The sequence below is a fragment of the Apiospora hydei genome (assembly GCF_038363865.1).
Source record: "Apiospora hydei strain CBS 114990 chromosome Unknown utg000003l_segment0_segment0, whole genome shotgun sequence".
NCBI classification, from domain to species: domain Eukaryota; kingdom Fungi; phylum Ascomycota; class Sordariomycetes; order Amphisphaeriales; family Apiosporaceae; genus Apiospora; species Apiospora hydei.
Genome location: NW_027117362.1, coordinates 676,264 through 693,827, shown reverse-complemented (window position 1 = coordinate 693,827; position 17,564 = coordinate 676,264). Strand labels below are relative to the sequence as shown.

The 17,564-nt window shown below is 51.6% G+C and overlaps 6 protein-coding genes across 6 annotated transcripts; 2 read left to right on the top strand and 4 right to left on the bottom strand.

Moving 5' to 3' along the window:
• Window positions 1-2,915: 2,915 nt before the first annotated feature.
• On the top strand, window positions 2,916-4,810 carry PG997_002011 (ubiquitin carboxyl-terminal hydrolase; the record flags this gene model as incomplete). The annotated part of the gene is made up of 6 exons (XM_066806326.1): window positions 2,916-3,004; window positions 3,088-3,407; window positions 3,520-4,279; window positions 4,360-4,508; window positions 4,614-4,648; window positions 4,709-4,810. The coding sequence occupies 6 exons, from the start codon at window positions 2,916-2,918 to the stop codon at window positions 4,808-4,810; spliced, it is 1,455 nt and encodes a 484-aa protein (XP_066673622.1).
• A 406-nt stretch (window positions 4,811-5,216) lies between these two features.
• PG997_002010 (uncharacterized protein) lies at window positions 5,217-5,437 on the bottom strand (the record flags this gene model as incomplete). The annotated part of the gene is given in 2 exon segments (XM_066806325.1): window positions 5,217-5,281; window positions 5,293-5,437. The coding sequence occupies 2 exon segments, from the start codon at window positions 5,435-5,437 to the stop codon at window positions 5,217-5,219; spliced, it is 210 nt and encodes a 69-aa protein (XP_066673621.1).
• Window positions 5,438-6,410: 973 nt separating this feature from the next.
• On the bottom strand, window positions 6,411-6,827 carry PG997_002009 (Ribosome assembly protein 3; the record flags this gene model as incomplete). The annotated part of the gene is made up of 1 exon (XM_066806324.1): window positions 6,411-6,827. One exon carries the CDS (start codon window positions 6,825-6,827, stop codon window positions 6,411-6,413), a length of 417 nt encoding a protein of 138 aa, XP_066673620.1.
• A 519-nt stretch (window positions 6,828-7,346) lies between these two features.
• Window positions 7,347-8,792, bottom strand: PG997_002008 (uncharacterized protein; the record flags this gene model as incomplete). The annotated part of the gene is made up of 1 exon (XM_066806323.1): window positions 7,347-8,792. The coding sequence occupies one exon, from the start codon at window positions 8,790-8,792 to the stop codon at window positions 7,347-7,349; it is 1,446 nt and encodes a 481-aa protein (XP_066673619.1).
• Window positions 8,793-9,893: 1,101 nt separating this feature from the next.
• Window positions 9,894-10,817, bottom strand: PG997_002007 (Mog1p/PsbP-like protein; the record flags this gene model as incomplete). The annotated part of the gene is made up of 3 exons (XM_066806322.1): window positions 9,894-10,209; window positions 10,329-10,544; window positions 10,741-10,817. 3 exons carry the CDS (start codon window positions 10,815-10,817, stop codon window positions 9,894-9,896), a joined length of 609 nt encoding a protein of 202 aa, XP_066673618.1.
• A 2,897-nt stretch (window positions 10,818-13,714) lies between these two features.
• On the top strand, window positions 13,715-14,785 carry PG997_002006 (uncharacterized protein; the record flags this gene model as incomplete). The annotated part of the gene is made up of 1 exon (XM_066806321.1): window positions 13,715-14,785. The coding sequence occupies one exon, from the start codon at window positions 13,715-13,717 to the stop codon at window positions 14,783-14,785; it is 1,071 nt and encodes a 356-aa protein (XP_066673617.1).
• Between the last annotated feature and the right edge of the window lie 2,779 nt (window positions 14,786-17,564).

Here is a 17,564-nt window from a genome sequence, read left to right as displayed (position 1 = left end):
TGGTTGTGCAGCCACATGCCGAGGTTCGTTCGCAATCGTGTTGCGGGAGGGAGCGATTACGACATATGTACTCCTGGGATGAAGTTTGGTGACAGGACATACTAGATTACCTAATTCAATGATATGGTATACACCTCTAGCTGTCCTGTTCTGCTTGAAAAGTGTTGAAACTCGTAGTATGATTGTGTAGAGAACAGAAGCTGATTTGGCACATCCCCTCGGCAACTGCCCGCGACATATGACAGGCTTCAGCGGAAAAGGGGCTGTTCGCATACAAGAGTTTTCGGATGAGGTCTAGAAGACGGACAGAATCTGCAGGCTCATTTAAGCCAAGTTTGAGAGATGTTGGGCTAGACTTCCATAGTGATACTGGCCGGATTCGATTGCCCCTTGCTAATCACCGCTTGGCAAGCAAGATTCCGAGCTTCGATTGCGGTTTTGTTTGACAGTATCTCTTCCGTAGGACTGGCGGGATGTTTAGGTTATTGTCCGGTCTCACATACCATAATAGGTTACAGAGCAGAACGACTTCAATAGGTATAGAAGGAAAGCCTGTATGCCCCAACGATCATCAAATATGCCTAGCTGATGATGGCATTTATGGCCCAAGGCGCAGGGTGCGTATGGTGGTGTACCACTGCGCTCCAGCTTTGACCAGATGAACCCCGGACAGGATCTTTCCTGTAGTGCCATCTTGCGGTAGAAAGAGATTTGGTCACGCCAACAGGATATCCAGTGTTTCGGGTGACTTGGTTCTGTGTGGCCTCGTTTGATAGTACCAGTCTTCACGGGCGTCAGCTGATATGTCCGCGGGTTCAGGACTGGGATGCACCGAATCTCTATATTGCTTCACCCCTTTCGGCTTGGGGACCCGATAGCTGGAAAAAGCCAGAAGATCTTGTCAGAGGTCGCCGTAAAGGTACTTCGTGAACATGTTTGCCTTTCTCGTCCGTGGCATATTATCTTACACGGGAGATCGCAGGCTGGACTCCAGGGAAACGGCGTACTGCTATGGCAAAGAAGGCAGGGCAAGCGATGGCCTCCCATATACAACGGAAGGCATGCTTCATCCATACTCAACTACAAGAAGTGTGTTCAATATGTCTTTCGCTGCTTCAAAGGTATTTGCATATCATCTATCATTGGGTTTTCTTTCTTGTTCTTTTGCTTTTCTACTCATACCGGCGCAGGCCAGCAGAAGCAAGTGACTCAAGCCCGAGCAAACTCAACACACACACATGGACTCAAAAAGGAGGTATGATACCCAATACCCTCCAACTCTATAACCAATCCGACATTGGCCGAGCGTTGGACGGCTTTGGAGTCTTATGTGTTCAGTCATGGTGTTGGTGTTCCTCTGCGGGTGCTGCATATAGTCAATATTGCCTTGTCCAAATAAGCCAAATGACTATAAAGTGAATTCATCGTAGATTTACATGTCCCCAAGAGCTTATACGTACCAATGTGGCCGGTGTCTGGGTCCCCTTTCTATGGGCAGACACGGCTCGCTGTGCTCGTCAGTGACCATTTTAAAGAGTAGAACGAAAGTCATCGAGAAGACTCGCGAATACATAGCAAAATGACAGCATTTGCATTCACCGCTGAGGAATCAACGAACCCAAGTCCGATGTGGTGTAGTGGCTAACATATGACGCTCTCATGAAGATCCGTCATGCCCGGGGTTCGATTCCCCGCATCGGAGATCAAGTTTCTTTTTTTCTTCCGTGGTCTTTTTACCCTTCATTTGCTTCATCAGTCAATTTCAAAAGTACGGCCAAATTCTTTGTAGTACATGGTCGTTGAAAAGCCTCTACAGTGGTAGGCTGCCGTTGGTCTTGCTGACGACCCTTTGATCTTACCATGTTGGGATGGTTTTGACAATGCTTATTCGGCAGCTGCTGCTTCCAGTGTGCATACCAACCAAGTCACCCAACTACATAACCTTACCTACATAGGGTTTGCAGCATTGATTTAGGGCACTAAGACGTTGTTGGAGTAAGGATGGACGTATCCTCTGTATCTTCTTTCACTGTGAAGCGGCATCTCCCAGATCTTAGCGAAAAGCCATCACGGATACTCGATCTTTGGGGTCGTTGGGGATGTTTATTAATAAACTGATCGGTTCAGGGGATGGGGTATTGGGGGCCGGCACGGCTAATGCCCCTAGGAATTACGGGATGGACCCTTGCATCATCCGCCTAGCGTCCAGATAAGGCAGTGAATCAGGTGTAGATAAGGGAATTTCCAGCTTCTGACGAAACATCGCCAATTGAACGCTGCCTGCATGGCCATGACGCGCAATTATTGCGACCAGCTCAGGTAATTCTTGTCTGCTGGGAGCATTGTTCTGATCGAAGCTGTATTCTTCCTGTCTTTGCCATGACAGTTCCGTAATTGCATCCTACTTAGCCACCTGACACCCACTGTTGTTGCGTGGGCGCCGAGTTCAATTCGCGACCTGCCTGGTGCTGACCAAAGTACAATCAATCTCCGTAGTTAGGGAGCTCTCTCCGTTTGCACCCAAAGTCGCATCACTCCTGATTCAATCGCGCGCGACAATCGCCACCGAACAATACACGGCCTCTCGTCGCTCCGGGCCTTCATTGGCATGGATTGCACACCTCCATAGACCTTTCAACACACTTGGTCACCAATACCATACCATACTCGCATTCCAATCCAACCTGCGAAGCCGCCGAAAGCAGTCCGTGCTGTGCCCAGTGTCGCAACTTGACGGTCGATTTCGCAGGACCACCCCGATCCCGAACGTCGCTCCTGCCGCCAACAACGAAACCTTTTTGTCTCCCATCCGACGACGGCGCGCTTGCAGAATTACGCCCTCTGTTACCATACCATATTCCAATACCCCCCTCCCAAAAAAACATATACCAAGGTCCTGAGCGCCATCCATCAAGATGGCGGCTCGGCCAGCCACCCCGGCGTCTCCCAAGAATGTTAAGATCAAGGCGGCGGCGCCCGGCATACCCATGTTCGGCTGCGGTTGGTACCAACGCTCTCGAGGTTCGGAGGAGAACAGGAAGTGCTGACAGAGTGTCTAGAACATGTTCAATTATTGTTTTCCAATAGCGTGGATGTGATGAACAGCTCCATCCAATACTACAAGATGCTCCTGCGGGTCATATTCGACAACACGCCCATCATCCCCCAGACGTCCAAAAGCCCAGACAACGTGGTCACGACATCCCTCACGTCCAATTACCTCTGCCTGCAATGCTCGACCATCGTATCCGAGGAGGACCGCGTAAAACACGGCAACAAGAAGAGCCATCGGTTCTACGTTGATTCGCGAAGTGGCTCCCTCTACTGCCAGTTCTGCGAGGACTTCGTCTGGGATCCCACTCTCGAAGAGCTGAGGGTGCGCAAGATAGGAACTGGCTCATTCTCGAGTAAGTATACCACGCCCGTGGGGCTTCATATATCTTCTTTGGTCGTTTGCGACGCCAGTTTGGCGGCTCGTTGGCCCACATACTACCTTCTGGCTGGTGCTGACGCGCATAGGTCGCAAACGGAAACACGAGGAGCTGTTCTCAGATTCTGTTAAGGACGATCCTAGATATATCTCCACCAACACCGCACCTGCTTCCTGCAAAGCAGATGGCTTGCGGGGAATCTACAACGCCGGTGCTACGTGCTACCAGAATGTTGTGCTTCAGAGTTTCTTGCACAACCCGTTGCTGAGAAACTTCTATCTCGGCGACGGACATCCCAATGGCAGTTGCGGCCAGTCCTACTGCCTAAGCTGCGCCATGGACGATATGTTCCAGGAGTTCTATGCCCTGGAGAACACTAACGGTTACACAGCGTCCAGCATACTCTCTGGCTTCTGGATAAGTGAGAAGAAGGCCTTCGAGAACCTGGTGACTACCAAGGAGCAAGATGCCCATGAGTTCTTCCAGTTCCTGGCCGAGGAGCTCCATGAGCGGAACGGTGATGGGGAGAAGCCTGAGAATGGCAGTGAACACAGCTGCGACTGCGTCATCCACCAGTCATTCTACGGAAAGCTCCAGAGATCAACGACTTGCCAGAACTGTGGTGGCGTTACTAACGCAGTAGAGTCGTTCCTGGACTTGAGTCTAGGCTTAGATACCCTGGCTCAGAAGCGTGGCAAGAAGGCGAGCAAGGGCGTCTCCCTGTCCTTGCAAGAGTGTCTCGACGAGGAATACATCAAGTCGGACAAGTGCGAATACCGGTGTAGAAACTGCGAGTCGATGCAGCAGGCACGGAGAGATAACAGCATCAAACTGCTGCCCAACGTGCTGTCGATACAGCTAAAGGTGAGACTCGATTATGCCAGCTTGGTATCATGGGTTGATGTGTATATTGACTGGTCGTTTGCAGAGATTCGAGTTCAAGCAAGGGGAGCCGGGACAAGTCGGCTGCGAAGATCGACACACCCGTGCACTTCCCCCTGACGCTCAACATGCTACCATATACCACACGGGGCAGGTCGGCCGACATCCGAGAGACTATCGAGCTCGGGCGGTCTTGTACGTACGACCTGATGAGTGTAGTGGTCCATGTAGGAGAGATTGACACAGGTATGGTTGAGCCGCACTCAATATTAACAAGCACCCTGAGCTAATGGTTATTAGGTCATTACGTATCGTATTGTCGTGTTGGAGATCAGGTAAGTCCTCAGTACAGTGACGTTTTCTGATCGACCAGTTTTTGTTAACAACCCTTCCAGTGGTTCGCATTCAACGATCATCGCGTAGAGTTGGCCACGAAGTCCGAGGTCCTGAGTGCCAAGGCTTACCTCCTCTTCTACATCATTCGCTCGCTGGGTTGATTTGGTTCAACAATACTGGACTGCAAACTGTTCTTTGCGCCAGAGGAAGCGAACGAAAGCGAACGAACGCATCTTGCCATTTGGCAAGATTGGCAGAAATCATGTGCGGGCTCTTCTTATTCCAAGGGCCCGATTGTTGCCTCAAGTTTAGATACGAGTTATTTGTGGCGATGAACATGACAGTGATGATTGGTGTGCTATCACACAACCCATGACTAAGCCCACACTGCATGATTGTGATATGTTACTTGCTTGTTCAAGATGGGCATCCTCTCAGGGCAGATGGGCCATTTTTAATGTTGTTGTACGAGTCTATGCTCCACACCGTTCTCTACGCCCGTGGTTTCCCTCGAGATGGGATAGTCTTCACACCGTGATTCTCCTTCGCAACCGTGGCCGTGCCGTTCTATCCTCCGAACTGTATCTCGAGGGCATCTCTGTTGCCCCTAGTGATCTCCTCGAAAGGCGCTCCTGCTGCAAACGTAACTTGGCCTCCAAGATCTCGAACTCCGGCAACAAGATCCTCTGCTCCAGCAAGACCAAATACTCGAAGCTCAAATATTGGAAGAGGAACCACCAGACCGAGACATTGAGAAGCAGGTGGATGACCTCGTCGTAAAAGGTCATCATCACTCTAGCTGGTTGCGATCAAGGTCCTGCTACTTGTTGTTAGCAGGGTGGGAAACTAGATGGCGCGACAGAAATTGTCCGAGCAAGCAAAAACTACCTACCTAGTCAATGTTACCTTGGATTGGTCGGGATGGTGCTATCGATGTACTGAACGGTTAGAAGTTGACGGTCGATTGCTCTGTCTTGAGATGTCTAGTAAGAATAGAAGCGAAGTTGCAGCAATGCCCTTTGGTATTCCTAGGCCATTGTTAAATATGAAGTAGGATATGAGAAAAATTACTTTTTAGAGTTGTCTTCCCATGATTTGTTATATTCAACATTTGAAGAGGCATCAACCCCCATAAGGCGGTTCATGAGTCTTCAAGACGCATTCGTAAACACCACATATAACCCCTAGCTCCACTCTCCGCGCGCATACGGAGGTCAGCCCGACCTGTGCCTTGGGTGTGTCCTTCAACTGCATACCACATCCTCCTCGGCCGTCTTCCCCCCTCCCCATCAGCAGCCTCGGTCGGAAGGAAATTGCAGATTCCCCAAAGAATGTAGACCCTGTCCTACATCCTGTCGACAAGCCTGCTGGGTGGAAGAATAGCTAACAGCATGCTGGGCTAGCTTTCTTTCCCTGCAAGGCTTGCTTCTGCTGGTCTTCCCGCGGAGAAGACGGAAATGCTTCCCTTATAACCCTGCACTGCCCTCACTAGCCAGCCTAGAAGAGAATACTTGAGGTTCCTCCGGGAGTGCTTAACTGATTGAAAACTTCGGGTTGTTCCGAGCATGGCCACCCCAGAGTTGCAGCGGTGAATGAGGCCTGTGGCGTCATGACTTGACAGACATGATTGTGACGATTTGCTTGCGTCTTCCGGATTTGTTGATGTGAAAGTCTCGCTCAGCGAAGTGGGCGGCTTTGCTGGCCGGCTTGCAATGATCATGTAGGTAGCCACCTTCGTTCCGGATCCTCGAAAAACAGCGCTCAGTCCTCATCGCTGCTACTGCTGTCTTCACTACTGCTGTCGCTGCTAGTCTTCGCATCACCTCCCTCCGCTTCTTCGTCATCATCCTCCTCGTCATCACTACCGCTACTGCTAGTGGACGAACCGCCACTGCTGCTAGTAGCGTCCGAGTCGTCCTCATCCTCATCATCATCAGACTCCGCGCTCGTCTTCGCCTTCTTCGCGTCGCCCTCCTTGGCCAAGGGTGGCGCGATGCGCTTCTGCTCCGCGGGCGTGAAGAGGGTGGTGCCCTGCTGCAGGGCCTTGATGAGCATGGGCAGGGCGTCGCCCTTGAAGTCGTCGGCGGTGCGGGCCTTGTCCAGGTCCTCGGCCAGCTCCTTGGTGGACTGCTGGAGGTAGAAGGAGGTGAACTCCGAGGTCTCGTCTTTGGGGGCCATTTTTGATGTGTGTTTACTTTGTTTTTCTTGGTCTAAAAAGTTGTCGGGGACTTGCTTGGGTGGCGTTGTGGTGTAATGTATTATGGTGAGTGATGTGAAGTTGCAAGTGATATGTGAGTTTTTGGATGAGAGTTTGGATGAAGCTGGAGAAAAAAAGTTAATGTGGGGCGCAAGCTGCTGTTTGTCAAATAGTGGTTGCAGGATTGGGACCGGAGCTCTCTCCTGACTGGACTACCACCCGCGAAAGTCCAACTTCTCTACTTCAATGTTCGGGGCAATTCGTTCTCATTACCGCGTGCTAGAAGTTTTTGGAGGGCTTTTTAACTGGTATATATCTTTAGGTTACGAATTGATTATGTGAAACCATGTTCTTATCGCAGGCGTCTCCGCATGCCTTGCGCTAAGTTTCACTCCAGATTTGTGGCCATTTGATATCAATCACCACCATCAACATATCCTCCCGCTAAGCGCTTTGCAACTCTGTGGCTTTCGTGATATCCTTCAAGCCTTTGTCGGCGATCAGATGCCTTGCGTCAATGTTGCTACTAGCTCTAGGGATTTGAGCACCGCATAATTGACCGTGTCCTGGGGAATGGGCTTCTTCTGCTCGTCTTTGAGTAAGACCGTCGTGAACTTGAAGAACCGGCCCAACCACTCGTAGCCTAGGTCAGCCTTCAGGGCGGCCAGTGCAATGCGTATTCTCGTTACCTCGCTCATGCGTGGTGCCTTCTCCAGCTGACCGCATGCCGACATCTCGACACAGAAGGCATGGCTGTCGTTTCTTTCCCAATCTTTGCTGAGGTCGACGAATTTTCGCATGGCGGACCTTTCCTGAGCTGCTTGCGGTAGGTTCCAAACTAATTCCAGACGAAGGGTCCGGTCAATTGACTGGATCTCTTCGGTGGTCTTACACAGGGCGGTCATCCGGCACAGCTGGTCTGTGAAGCTGGGAATGGATGCTGGGCTAGTGTCGGAGTCGCCCATGTCGTTTGGGTTCGGTGTCTGCACCTGTGCTTCTTCTGATGGGTCTCTGACAAGTTCCATGAGCTCTTCTTCTTCGTCTGCTGACTCTCCGGAACTGACAAAGAGAGATGACTCTTCATCTGACGATTCGTCAATGTCCATCGTGTTGGGGATGGACATCCCTTCATCTGATGAACTTTCATTGTCGTCGAAGTGGACAACCTTGGCCTTGGATGTCGGTTTTTCAACGCCCACGGAGAGAGGCACATCTCCATATGGTATCTCTTCAACTCGCACGAGTAGTGGCGACTTTTCGTTACTGTCCCTTCTAGAACAGCCACGTATTACCTCAATTCCGTTTTCATCATAATCATAATCATCGGAGTCGGAGTCGGAATCGTCATAAGACAAAAAAATGTCCCAGAGGCGACTTCCGGCTTTCTGATTGTCTCTCCGGGGAAGTGATGTTTCGTCAATGTTGACTCGAAACCGCGGCAGATAGAACACGACTCTCGGGTCGCATCCGTATGGCGTGCAAAGCCCATTTTTCATATCCAGCAGCAGGTAGACCTGGCACCAAGTCTTCCGAATGTCATCCAAGGCAGCTACTACCAGTCCCAGCTCGGCCGGAATGGACGGCCTCTCACTCTTGTTGTTGCTGTTGTTGCTGATGATTGTGGTATTGTCCATATTATCTGGTTCCTTATTGGCGATATCAATATCCAATCTGGGGTAGACAAATCCAATGAGCTTGTAGGACCGTGTAGCTTCGTCACTTGAAAGGGCGCCTGTCTCCTCTCCAGTCAGCGCCGTGGCAGCCGAACGCCAGGCCCGTGGATTCGAAGTGCTGCTGCCGTCCTCGACGAAATTGTTCCATAAGGTTTGGCATCTCTCGCGTGCAACAATCGTGATCGGAGCCGGACTCGAGAATGGCGGAGGGATCTTGACACGCCAGCCCGTGAGAGCGACTGCTCGGTCTTGGGCCTGGGTTTGATCCGCCATGGTGAAGGAGACTCTGCATTGATTAGTTACAAAAGTCCTCACAACATGCAAATGCAAAGCAACATTCATGACAGCCTACCTGAGAAAATGGTTATAAGAAATGGTGTGGTTGAAGTCGTTGAGTTTCAAGGAGAAAGGTGTTGAGATTGCTTGGTCATGGCTGCATCGTGGTCTGCTTCCCTTGAGAGTAAGAAGCTGCGGTCTCAGTTGCGTCTGTTTGGAGCTGAAGAGATAAATTTGACGGCAATGTCTTTGGTGAAATAAGAACCCCGGTTCGTATTTGATGTTCGTCGGGAATGGTGAATGAAGAGGCACCGGTCAGAACAGGTACGTTGATTGCGTGGATATTGAACCGCGGCGAGCCAAAGGACCACGATGGCCTAGGTGACTTCCTCTTTGGTAAAGAATCCATCCATACCGAGCGAGGTAAATTCAATGCTTTGTCGGGGAGTTGGATGTTGTACGATATCCATTTTCGATGCAGCTTGGATTTGCACCTACGAGTCTCCCATATCACTGAACATTCACGGCCGCCAAAAGGCTAGCAAGCCCAGTCGCCAGCGCCAACGGAACGGCTTATTGAATGCTGATATAGCCAATGAAACCACGCCGGTTCATTTCTTCGATCGAGGCTGAATAAGTCGTGTCTTTGCCCAAGCATCATTCATACGTAGGTCTAGATTGAAGTTCAAAGCACGAGGGTTGCGTACGGAAGAAACGCACTCAAGGAAGCAGTAGTCTCGAGTGCACATTACGGAAGGCCAGTTTCTTATCTCGAGAGAAAATTTGTTTGATTCATTACAGGGACACAGTGTGCCCTGTGGTATTCGTAATCTCGTCATGGTCCCAGTAGAGCCTGCCTTCGACAATATCCAGGCACATAGGCGCATTTCTTCTGAAAATGGCGTGATCCGTCCTACGCCAGCGAGATGACCCTTAGGTATCGTTCCCAGCCCATATCTTCCTCCCAAACTCCTTGTCCAGCCCTGACTCGAGGGTTCCCAAATCGCCGCCCCCTTCTTATGTGGTGACTTTCATCGAGATTTCACGTCGCCCATGTCATCGCATTGCTCTCGTTATTCCTCACGCATCGCGTGCCCTCTAAACCTCGTTAAACAGGTTCCAGTCCTTCACCTTGAACGTCTCCCAGATGCGCGCGGCGTAGTCGACGGCGTCGCCGATGAGCTTGCCCTGGCGGCCGAGCTCGAGGTCGACGTCCTCCTCGTCGTACTCGCCGCGGATGTGGGGCACGTTGATGGTGATGAGCAGGTCCGTCTTCTCGCGCTCGAGGCGCACCAGCGTCAGGATGATGGCGGTGAAGTCGGGCGAGGCCTTCTCGCCGGAGGAGCCGGAGCCGGCGGCGGGTACCTGCTTGGGGGAGATGGTCGCGATCAGGGTGTAGGCGGGAATCTCTTCACTGTTGAGGGGGTTGGTGGTCAGCAAGGAGTTGTAGGCAAAGAACAGTACAGTACTGAGCGAGACGCCATAGATACGGAGGGGAGACGAAGAGTATTGGCAAAAGACGGAGAAACGTACTCGAGCTTGGAGAAGAGGGTCGGGGTCGTGTTCCAGACCTTGGTGCGGTCGATGTCGTCGCCGACAATCTCTTCGAGGTGCGTCGTCATGGCGCGGCCGTCGATCTCGGGGCCATTGCCCTTCTCGCCGACGCGCTCGTCGATCTCGAAGACGAGACTGGTGAAGCCGTCGCGGTCGATCCAGACTTCCTGGTTGTCGGGCACTTGGCGCAACTTGCTGTGTGTTGGGCGCAATCGCGCGTTAGCCTTATGCTGGTAGTCCGATTTCCTCCATTATTTATTTATTCTCTTGCGCCGTCGTTCCCCAGCTGATCTGGAAGTACAGAAGCTAGAAGGTAATAATGTCGCAAGGCTGTTGGAGCGCACAGAGGAGAGGGGGGCGGAGGAGGGGCAGAGGAGGGCGGGCTCCTTACCTGACATCGGCGAAGTTGGAGGGCAGGTCGCTGACCAATGCGCCGCCGAACAGTGGTGTGCTTTGGTACGTGGTCATGATGGGCGGGTATCTCGAGGGGTGAAAATGAATGCAAGGTGGTGGAATGATCAGCGAAGTCGTGCGAAGCACCAGTAACAAGTCGGAGAGAAAGAGAGGGTAGTGTATCAATGGATTTTGTCTATTTCTTGGTCAGTTGCTACCTAAAGTGACTGATTGTCCCTCTTGCGCAGGCTGAACATTCGAGGCGCCCGCCCGCCTTGTGTTTGTGTCTGCCCCGCGATGACGCAGCAAAAAAGCGTGGTGCTAGGTTGGCCAAGGTGGGCTGTGCATCCAACCAAGATTCCACTAAACAGGCTGCACTTTTTGCCCAAAACGCCCCGACAAGAACATCGTTTGCGGGGCCCATCATTGATCTGTATACTCGACGCTGTTCACTATGTACTTTAAGTAGATAAGCATAATGCGAATCACGGTTTATGACACCCCTGTTATTGATCAGGCAGATTTAGTGATCACTCGGAAACTATATCGTTATCCGGATAGTGCCGGTATATGCCCCAGTCCTGGTATTTCTGCCTTCTCTCGCTGGCAAGGTACGCAGCTATATTGGGCCGCGCCTTGACATCTTCCCATAGGGTGCAGCCATGCTGGTTGGACTTGAGACAGCTGGGGAGATGACTCCCACCTAGGCTGCTGTAAGATAGACTTATTCAATGCTCCCTGGCTGTGGTGGAACAAAATATCCAACGCGCAAGGCAATTATTGAGTGTGAAGAGCCACGGTCTTACCTGTAGCATTCTTCCCTTGGAGACTCCATGCGGGGTGGTTCGAGGTTCGTGTCAGCGCCACCCATGTCTCCGGGATAGCTTTGCGCGTCAACAGAGTAGTAAGCAACCCGGAGCAATGGTGCCAGCGTACCAGGAAGTTGCTCCGGCGAGTTGCGCCATCTACACCCAGGGCATACATAATACCAAGAGGCCTTCCGAGGCAGGGTTCAAGATAGTGATCTCTTGCAGTTGGGTGAACCGTATACCGAGAGGATATCAAAGATTCCTCCATTCCATCACCGGAATACCCCTTTCCGCAAATGCCAGTGATCGGCAGCCTTGGAAAGATGGACACTCTCAGCAAGGCCAAACACGGGAAGAACGATAAAGATGTATTCAGGTTGCATTCGGACCTGGACACGATGCTCTCGTCGGTCTTCTTTTCGGGCCAATGCAATTAAACATACCTCGAGAAGACGCGACCTGATACTTTCCTCGTAGATGTTCCATGGGAAAGGGTCGAGCCGAAGTCGATGAGCAATCTTCTCTGGCCATGGCCGCGTAAGCTACCTGGCATGCGGCATTGTTACTACAGGCAGGATACGAATAAAGAATTTATCGAAAGGAGTATCAAATAGCATTGCGGGCGAGAACAGAAGAGAAACATGCATGAAGTCTTGTTGATGTTATCGCGGACTGCCGACATCAGTTTGGGCCAGGCGGTACCTGCAGGAGATTGGGGTGGCTGCAAAGGTCGACAGTTCGAACTCCTCCAAAAGCAGCCTCTTTGAACGGCCATAGACACCGCCAGTGACCTTCAAAGAAAAAGCAAAAGGTCAAAAAGGGAATCAAAAATCAAAAGAAAAGTCGATCTACAATGTAGAGAGAAGGTTCCAAAGATTAGAGAATGGAGGTCGTGGCCTGGTACGTGGCTGTTTCTGGTAAAAGGCAAGAGACAGATTCTTCATACCATGACCCTCCGATAGAAAAGGGCTGTTATTAGACCCTATTACCTACCCCATAAGTTTAGCCGGAGTTTAGCCGGCTGCTCGCCAAACCCATTGCAACTGGCTCCCAACCTTCGACTGCAGTTATTTGCCATCAAACTGATGGCAGGAATCTGTTTGGCAATTGATTGCTAATGACTGTTTACTTGAGTAACGTTGAAGGAGGGATGATTCACTTCTGTAGACATGCATTCTACAGCCTTTGTTGCCATACACCAGATGCATGTTACTTAAGGCATGCCTGTTATGATTGCACATGTTTAGAGGCACTCAATAGACATGATCCAACCAACACTCGCGATCAACTTCCCTGTCCCATTCTTTGTAATATATATCCTAATCCGGTGTCTGATTTCTTCATGTACTCGAAGCGAGATGATTGCATATTATCCATGATGTGCGTTGCCGACCGGAGCCATGGCTGCATGCCACTGGGAGCTGCGACTCACCCCTATACCAGCTGTGTGCATCCAACATGACTTCAAGCGCACCGATCAGTCTTCTGGACTTTCCCAATGAGGTCCTGGGTGACATTTTGAACCATCTTACTCTAGATACCCAACCCGTTCTCGCCTATGATCTCCATGAAATCCCAACGGTGCTAACGGGTGCCGGGCTCCAGACCAAGGACCGGCTCGAAGCCTTCTGGAGCCGGCGAAAAGGTGCTGTTTCCACGCTCCTGAATATATGCAGAGTCTCTCGGCTCATGCGTGTATTAGCTACACATGTTCTATATCGAAATGTGGCCATTGGGAACATGGGAAGTCTGTTGCTGTTCCTCCGAACACTCGTCAAACACAGTACGCTTCGCGCTCATGTCAAATATCTCATATTCGTGGATAGCATGGCTCAATGCCACAAGAATGATCGAGTCACCAATCATTGCAGTCGATGGAAGGATATCAGGCGCGGCCACCAGGGCATTGGCTTGGATTCTCGTGTTTTCAAACTTTTCGGTGGCATCCAGAATGTCCCATGGAATCCTCAATATGAACCGTGGTCGATATGGTGCCCGTATTCAAAGGGAAACAAGGCAGACCCGGAGTTCCCTTCCGAGCACGCTGTCGTCGGAGTATTGTTGTGCCTTCTTATAAATCTCGAGCGCCTGTCTTTCGTTTCCACTTGGCTTCGAAGTCATTCCGGAGATGAAGAAGAGCTCCAGCGGAATCTGTTGAATGCCATGGCCGATCCTCTCTTGAGCCGGCAAGGGGTTCTTTCAAAGCTGCATACATTAGAGCTGAACCCGACCGTAAACGACAAAAGTTGCAGCAACCTCGGCCACGCACTGCTCCGCGTCGTCCCCAGCCTGAGAACAGTCAGCATGGGCCGGAGTCTGCATCCGCGACCGGCCAGCTTGGACAGCGCAACGCCCCTTCGCCTTCCCATCACGCGCCTATCAGTCATACGTCCCAGATCGCGCGCCAATAATGGCAGGGACCTGTACTATCTGTGCCGGAGCTGCCCCAAGCTCGAGTCCCTCTCCTTTCAGCTCACTGCCCAGAATGGATTGTGGATCGAGATGGCCCTCACGAGCTGTGCTGGTACCCTGCGGGAGCTGCATGCCATGTCCGAGGACTGGTGGCCGAGCCGCGACATGGAACCCGCGGTCCCTCTTGCCTGCCTGCCGCAGCTGAAGAGACTGGAAACGTTATACGTCGACTTGTCGACATTATTCGCGCAGCCTTCCGGGACCGGGCGCGCTGTGGGCAGGCCCAAGAGGATAGAGAGCCTCCTCCCATGCGCCTCGCTACGGAAGCTGCACATTTTCAATGATTACTCCCTGGCGAAAGAACATCACGGTGATCATTGCGATGACGCAGCAGACGCGGTGCTCGAGCAAGCCCTCCTTCGCCCCTTACTCGCTGCCTGTGATAGGGCGCGGTTTCCGCACCTGCGGCTGGTGTCGGTGAGGACGCCGATCCGAGACGGGGGCGTCTTTGCCCGGAAGATGGTTCGGGCGTTTGCGGACACGAATACGGGCATCGGCTTCGTCCTGTTCAGTGGCCGCAGGTCGTGGTCCTCCCCTCTCTCCTCATCCCCCTCCGATGCGGACGTGGCGTCGGCTGGAGAGCACGCTACTTCGCAGACTGGGAAGGAGGATGAGGAAGAGCTGGCAGCGGTGACGGAGAAGATGGGGTCGCTTGCTATGATTGACGATGAAGTTGTGGCCAAGAGCGATGAAATCGTGGTCAAGAGTGACGGTGTCCGCGAGCAGGACTACCTTTCTGATATACAGGGGCCATTTCTATAGTATGTGTAGGGATAGAAATAAACTGGGCTTATAGACTGGTATAATAGTAATGATCAACAACCCAATGTACCACTGTTTTGAATACTTACGTGATCCTCTTAGCCCGACTACTGGTTGTTGCTTCTGAATGAAAGCCGTGACTGTCATCGGAAACACCAAGTATCCGTGGTCGAGATACGTATGCCATCGTTCTAAGAATCATGACATACGAAGCCTACCTTTACCAACCTGCTACTTGACGTACCAATGCCTAGGCTTCGGTTCTGTCAGCTGATAACATGTCATATGCATAACATAGATTCCTTGCAGAAAAGTCACACGTGAGAAACTCATTCGGTGATCCTCCCAACAGCCTCGTGCCGAAAATGAGCGCTTTGGTTTGCCCCTATTAACTTCATCTTGCTAGTATGCTGTTTGTGTACCACGTCCTACCTATCTCACGATAACAGTGCAAAAGAGACCAATCGTCTAGAGAGCCCTTTCAAAATGGCCGGGTTAACTTCTACCTCAGTGACACTTCGGGCACTCGATCATATCTATGTTTCCTTTGCAAACGTAGCCTTCCGCTCCACCGACCAGGATTTGATAATATGAGAGATGCCATATCTACTGTAAAGTATCTCGTTCGTGCCAACTTCAACGTAGGCAGACGCCGCCACATAGTGACAATGACTTACACGTGGCATACGACCCGGCAGCTCACTGGAACGCGGCCGGCCCTACATTACTGGGTCTTCCCGCGGGCACGTCATTGCAGAACGCCGCAGAAGATCATCATTATAAGGCGTTTTTAGTCCGCAAGGCGCCACGCAAGTTCCCATCTGCGAAAAAGACGATCCCCATGATCCGCGGCCCGCCCGCCCGCGCCCGCCTGCTGCGAAACCCGGGATAAGTGGGCTTACACTCGTAAAACAATTCCTCGAGACTTGAAGAGTGCCGGGAGGAGGCAGCCTTGCCGATCGCATTGGCAAGGACCCTTTTATAATGACGTGCATCTTTTACATCATTTTTATTACATATGTATGTATGCCCATATATTCCTCTTGGGATGTCCTTCTACATGCAGCAGTATGTGTCAGGTGTGTGGTAGGGCAACAGGACGTCATGATGGCATTGCATGAGGGATAGCTGAATCCGCCTGCCTGGTGAAAGCGCTTCGACCGCCTGGGAGGTAGGACGACATGTACGCGTATGTAAGATAGCTGTACCTGTCTGTCCCTTGAACACCACACACGTATCAGAGGTAAAAAAATGATAAAGTTGGCGACGCGAATAAGCTTCAATAAAGAGACGATCTATTTGTAGCATCGCCACGACGCTCGAGCAAGGTTTCGGCTGAGACCGTCGTCCCTTTCGAAGCTGGTTGCCGGTAACGCCTAATAATACCTAACACCTCTCCAGAGCCGAACACGCTTCCTTCCGACGGCAACAAGCATTGCTCAGGAATCAGGATGGGAAAAAGTGGTGACGGCGACGTTTTGTTTCCAACGAGAGGACCTCCAGTCGGAGTCGTCCACCTGGGGGTTTGCGCACACAAGGCACATCAGTGTCTCCGACGACTCATGCAATGCACATCAGCATTTTCCTTTATTAGCATGTAATTACACACATGCATACGTACGTGGCGTACTGTATATCCGATCTTGAATGCATTGCATAAAACACGCTTGGGGCGATCAGATCTACCACTAATACGATCGGATTATTCTACGCACATTATCATCCAATCCCACCGGTCGAAACAGAAAAGAAGGCCGCCCCCTTTGAATATCGGGACGGTCTAGGTGCTCACATTGCGGTTGATCAAATTGGGTTTCGCTCCCTGACCAGGCAGCCAGGTTCTGAGCGCCAGGGGTCGAAAGCTTGACAGTTCACGGCTCGACGGGTGACGGGCGTCAAGCACAAGCGTTCTTCGTAGGAATTTGGGATTTGGGAGAAAAAAGTGATTGACCTGAGTGGGCGGTAGTGGGGGAGGAGTCTCTAATTTGAAACCCATCTCGAACTCTGGAGAAGAGCGAGCCAGCACAGGCCGACGGAAGGTTGCATAGGTTCCGCCGCAATCAGCCATTTCCTTACCGATCACCACTGTGGTGAAAGCTTCAAGGGCTTTCAATCAATAGGCACTGGCCTTAGCATCGGAAGTGGACTTGGAACGAGAGTGGCAGAAAGTGGACTGCGGCTGCTTTGCTGCTGGCTGCTAATACTAAATACAGCCTACACGAAGTGCTGGCAGTGATGCTAAGGCCGGTAGAGCCGGCTAGATAGTGGCATTCGGACTTTTATTGTCGAATTGCCAGGCTCGACTTGGCCTTGAAATGCTGTTCTTTCGTTTAAACGTGCAATGCATGATATGGGACTAACCCGAGACAGGTTAGGAGGCTGGGAGCGATAGTAAGCAGCAGCAGCAAAAGCAGGGGGCATGCGTGCATGGGCATAGGAGAACCGAGCAGAACGAAAGAAGAAATAAAAGTCTTTCTGGCGTGCCTGGTCCCGGAGATGCAGCCGGTAGGTAAATTGGGCCAAATAGTGCGAAGCCCCCACTCGGCATGGCCTACGGATGGAGCAGGATATCGTCATCACTCTCTCGCTGGGCTTTCTTCCTCTTCCACGTCTTCCCCCTAGAGCTACCTACTGGTCGTGCTTCAAGTCTAGGGCTGCACACTGGGCGTCCTTGGGCCGGTGACTGGCGTTCGAAGGACCGACCGGTGCCTGCATTGGGACGACGGGCCGCCCTCTGATAGGACAGAGGCAAGATTGCGACGAAAAATAGCAAGCAGCG